At 45.7% G+C, this 5,232-nt stretch overlaps 1 protein-coding gene across 1 annotated transcript in view; it reads left to right on the top strand.

The window, feature by feature from the left end:
• LOC109925758 (equilibrative nucleoside transporter 1-like) overlaps positions 1 to 5,232 on the top strand; it is a 13,529-nt gene that overhangs the window by 1,078 nt on the left and 7,219 nt on the right. The window contains exons 2-4 of the mRNA XM_048596612.1: positions 356 to 465; positions 1,107 to 1,297; positions 5,013 to 5,152. Of these exons, the coding sequence (XP_048452569.1) occupies positions 356 to 465; positions 1,107 to 1,297; positions 5,013 to 5,152 (441 nt within the window). The remainder of the gene's footprint in view (positions 1 to 355; positions 466 to 1,106; positions 1,298 to 5,012; positions 5,153 to 5,232) is intronic.

The following is a 5,232-nucleotide window of genomic DNA, read 5'->3' as shown; positions in this document are numbered from 1 at the left end:
CCATTCCCCCACCGAGATCCCATCCCCCCAGCAAGAACTCAATCCCCCCAGCAAGACCCCAATCCCCACACCAAGACCCCAATCCACCCCAACGAGACCCCCATACCCCCACTGAGACCCCCGTCCCATCCCAGACCATCTCCCATTCACTAACCCCCTCCACACTGAACCCCCACCATACTAACCTGCCCACACTAACACCCCCCCGAACCTTGACCCTACCCTCCCGAGAGCTGGTCTTCCAATGCCCCACCCCCAAATCGTTTGCTTCCTGCCCCTGAGGGTTGCTAGTGGCAGCTGGCAAAGAGGCTGAGGGCGTAGTTAAAGGAGATGTGATGTGGTCCCTGTCTACCAGCTCTGACCTCTCTCTCTTCCTGGATAAGGTTCAAGATCGTCTGGATGATCTTCTTCGCCCTGGGACTTGGGACCCTGTTACCCTGGAATTTCTTCATGACAGCGATTGGGGTATGAGGTTCAGCTCTACTTTCAAACTCGTTCTCAACAAGCTGCCTGTAAACCCCAACCCTTAACCCTACACCCTAACACTGAAACCAATAATCCACACCATAACTCTGATCTTCATCCTACTCCCTAACACTGACTCTGACCCTAAACCTGACCCTGACCCTGACCCTGACCGACTCTGACTCTGACCCTTCTGACCCCGACCCTCTCTGATCCTGACCCATACTGACCCTTTCTAAACCTGACCATCTCTGACTCTGAACTTCTGTAACCGTGACCCTCTGTAACCCTCTCTGACCCTGGCCCTCTCTAACCCTCTCTGACCCTGGCCCTCTCTGACCCTGGCCCTCTCTAACCCTCTCTGACCCTGGCCCTCTCTAACCCTGTCTGACCCTGACCCATACTGACCCTGACCCATACTGACTCTGACCCATACTGACCGTGACCCTGTCTGACCCTGACCCACTCTGACCCTGACCTTCTCTAACCCTCTCTGACCCTGACCCATACTGACCCTGACCCTCCCTGACCGTGACCCTGAGGCTATTTCTTTCCCAGCTTGTCTCTGACTCTCTCTTTCTCTCTCTCTCTCTCTCCTGTCTCCGATGTTCACTTTCTCCTTCATTCTTTCCCCGTGTTAGTATTTTAAGTACCAGCTGCGAGATGTGAATGTTACCACGGACCGTTTACATCTGAATGGAACAGATGAAGTTGATGGAACCGATGGGGTCCGGGAAAACTACCTGCAGGGGAAGTTTGGGAATATGATGACCCTGTGTGCCATGTTGCCGTTGCTGATCTTCAGCTGCCTCAACTCTATCTTGCTCCAGCGGTATGTCGTGCTGATTGGCCTCCAAATGAATACACGCTGTAGGCTAGCTGTATTTACAAAGTGACCGGAACACGGTCAGCGTTACACCTGGGTGACCATGTTGATGAACTGAAACATACAACAGAAACTAGGGGCAAGAGTAGGCCATTCGGCCCTGCGAACCTGCTTTCCTATTCATGATTGATCATCCAACTCAGTCCCTTCTTCCCCCTTTCCCCCAATACACTTTGATCCCCTTAGCCCTGAGAACTATATCTAACTCCTTCTTGAAAACATTTTGGCCTCAACCACTTCCTGCAGCAGAGAATTCCACAGGCCCCCCGCTCTCTGGATGAAGATATTTCTCCTCATCTCAGGCTGAAATGGCCTACCCCATAACCTTAGACCATGACCTCCATTAATATATATTATGAATAGCTGGGGCCTAAGTACTGATCCCTGTGGTACCCCACCAGTCACTGCCTGCCTCTCGGAAAAAGACCCGTTTATTCCTACTCCTTGTTTCCTGTCTGCCAACCAGTTTTCTATCCATTTCAACACATTGCCCCCAATCCCATGCATTTTAATTTTATACATTAATCTCACGTGTGGGACCTTATTGAAAACCTTCTGAAAGTTCAAGTAAACCACATCCACTGGTTCCCCTTCATCAACTCTATGAATTTCTGCAAGGATAATTTTGTCAAGGATAATTTCCCTTCCATAAATCCATGCTGTGCAATCCTGTCACTGTTTTCCAAGTGCTATTAAATCTTTTATAATGAACTCTAGTATTTTCCACACGAATAATGTCAGACTCATGGGTTTATAATTCCCCAGTTTTCTCACTGTTTCCCTTTCTGAACAGTGGGGTTGTATTAGCTAACCTCCAATCTGTGACAACTGTGCCAGACGCTACAGAATCATGGAAGACAATCTACTATTTCCAGAGCCACATCCTGAAGTATTCTGGGATGTAGATTATCAGGGTCTGGGAATTTTATCAGCCTTCAATCCCATCAATTTTCTCAACACCATTTCCCTGCTAATACTGATTTCCTTCAGTTCCTCCCTCTCACTAAACCCCGTAATCCCCAACGTTCCTGGGATGTCACTTGTGTCCTCTGTGAAGACAGAACTGAAGTATGTATAAATTGATCTGCCATCTCTTTGTTCCCCATTTCAAATTGCCCTTTTTCTAACAAAACAGAAGTATAGAAAATTGGAGCAGGAGCAGGCTATTTGGCCTTTCCAGCCTGTTCCATGGCTGATCATCTAATTCAATCCCTGTTCCTGTTTCTCCCCCAAAAACTTTGAACCGTTTAGCCCCAAGCGCTACATCCAACCCCGTGAAAGCACACAGTGTTTAGGACTCCACTGCTTGTTGCGGTAGTGAATTCCAGAGGCTCCGTACTCTCTGGGTGAAGACATTTCTCCTAATCTCAGTCCTAAATGGTTTACCCCGCATCCTCAGATTGTTATCCCTGGCTCTGGAAAATCCCATCATCAGGAACATTCTTTCTGCATTGACCCTGTCTGATTGTAAAGGCTCTATATTTGTCCTCATTAATCGTTTTCTCTTCACATACGGATAGAAATGTTTACGGTAAGTTTGCATGTTCCCTGCAGGCTCACTCTCATACTCTATTTATGCTCGTGCCCAATTCCTTTGTTCTGCTTTGCCGAAATCTAAACAGTTTCCAATCCCCAGATCTGTTTTTTTGTTTTTGGCTAATTTGTATGCCCATTCCTATCTTTCGATATAATACTATCTGTAATTTCCCTTCTTAGCCATGGTCCTTTTTTTTATTTTTGATAGGAATGAACAATTAAAACACAAATGGAAATTGCTAGAGAATTTCTGAAGAAGGGTCACTGGACTCAAAATGTTAACTTCTCTTTCTCTCTCCACCTGCTGAGTATCTCCAGCTAGTTCCGTTTTTGTTTCCAATTTACAAAATTTGCAGCCCTTTGTTTTATTTTAGGAGTGAACAATCATTGCACTTCCTCCACGTGTTCTTTAAATGTTTGTCAATACCTATTCACTGTCATCCCTTTAGGTAATGACCCCCGCCCCCAATCTATGATAGCCAGCTCATACCATTGTCACTCTATTAGATTCAGGTCCCTCTCTGTCTTTATGAAGAAGATTCTCTGTCTTGATGAAGACAGCACAGAGACAGGCCCTTCGGCCCCAGCAGGTCAGTGCCAAACAAAATGTCCATCCACGCTAACCCCATATCCCTACACTTGGCCCATATCCTTTTAAACCTTTCCCATCCATGTATTTGTCCAAATGCCTTTTAAATGCTGTTAATGTACGCACCTCAACCACATCCGCTGGCAGCTCATTCCAAATGCAAACCACCCTCTGTGTAAAAAAGTTACCCCTCAGGTTCCCAGGTATTCTGTCCCCTCTAACTTTAACTGATACCCTCTACTCCTTGATCTTTGGTTTTGATTTTGATTTTGATTTTATTGTCACATGTACTGAAATACAGTGAAAAGCGGTACAGGCAGATCACAGCAATAAAAAGATGTACAGATCATAAATACTTAGAGGCATACAGGTTACGTTGCAGGTTTCATTATTTGAGGCTGGAGTCCATTCAGCAGTCTGATAACAGCCAGAAAGAATGTTGGTGTTTGTGTTTAGGTTTCTGTATCTTCAGCCTGATGGAAGAGGTAGTAGGAGATCATTACTGGGGTGGGATGGGTCTTTGATGATGTTGGCAGCCTTTCTTTGGTAGCGAGCCACGTAAATAGAGCCCATGGATAGAAGGTTGACTTCTGTGATGGTCTGGACTGAGTGCATTCACCCTATCCATGCCTCTCATGATCTTGTACATTTCTATAAGATCCCCCCTCAGTCTCCTACACTCTAAAGAAAAAAGTCCCAGATTGTCCAACCTCTCGCTATAACTGAGTCTCTTGAGTCCTGGCAACATCCTTGTAAATTTCTTCTGCACTCTTTCCAGTTTAAAAATATCCTTCATTTAGCAAGGTGACCAAAACTGAACACAATACTCCAAGTGCAGCCTCATCAACATCCTGTACAACTGCATCATAACTTCCCAACTTCTATACTCAATGCTCTGAATGATGAAGGCCAGTGTGCCTAACGCCCTTCTCACTGCCCTGTCTACTGTGACTGCACTTTCAGAGAACCATGCACCTGAACTCCAAGGTCCTTCTGTTCCACTACACTCCTTAAGACCCTACCATTCACCATGAAACTCCTACCTGGATTTGACTTGCCAAAATGCAACATTCCAAAATTCTATCATATTACGGTCACTCTTCCCCAAAAGGTTTCACACAGCTCGATTTCCAATTATTCCTTTCCCATTACACACTACCCAGTCTAGAATGGTTTTCTAGTTGGATCCTCAATGTATTGATCCCGAACACCATCTCAAAAACACTCTAGAAATTTATCCTGTAAGGTGTTGTTACTGATTTGATTTGTCCAATCTATACGCGGTTAAAGATGTCAATAATTACAGCTGTACCTTTATTGCTGGTGTCTGTAATTTCCTGTTTGATCCCTTCCCTAACTTTAGCACAATTGAATATGGACTGAGAATCTTGCAGTATTCCGGCTCAGGGGAAATGGCTAGGGTTGAGTAAATTGGAATGATCAGGGTGGGCTGGTTTCTGCTGGTGTGTGGCTGGAGTTGATTGGGATCTTGGGAGCGGGTTGTAAAGTAACACTGTCCTCTCTCCGGGAAATTAGGATCCCAGAAGTGGTCCGGATCAGCGGATGTCTTGCTGCTATCTTCATTCTCTTCCTCCTCACGTCTATCCTGGTGAAAGTCTCTCTGGAACCCATTGTCTTCTTCAGTGTCACTATGTTGACTATCGTCCTCATCAACAGTAAGTCTACAATAGGCTAGGAGAGTAATATGATGGAACGTGTGTGTGTGTGTGTGTGTGTGTGTGTGTGTGTGTGTGTG

This window comes from Rhincodon typus, chromosome 5 (assembly GCF_021869965.1).
Source record: "Rhincodon typus isolate 14 chromosome 5, sRhiTyp1.1, whole genome shotgun sequence".
Classification (NCBI taxonomy): domain Eukaryota; kingdom Metazoa; phylum Chordata; class Chondrichthyes; order Orectolobiformes; family Rhincodontidae; genus Rhincodon; species Rhincodon typus.
Note: the sequence above shows the minus strand (reverse complement) of the source record. Positions and strands in the feature narration are given on the sequence as shown.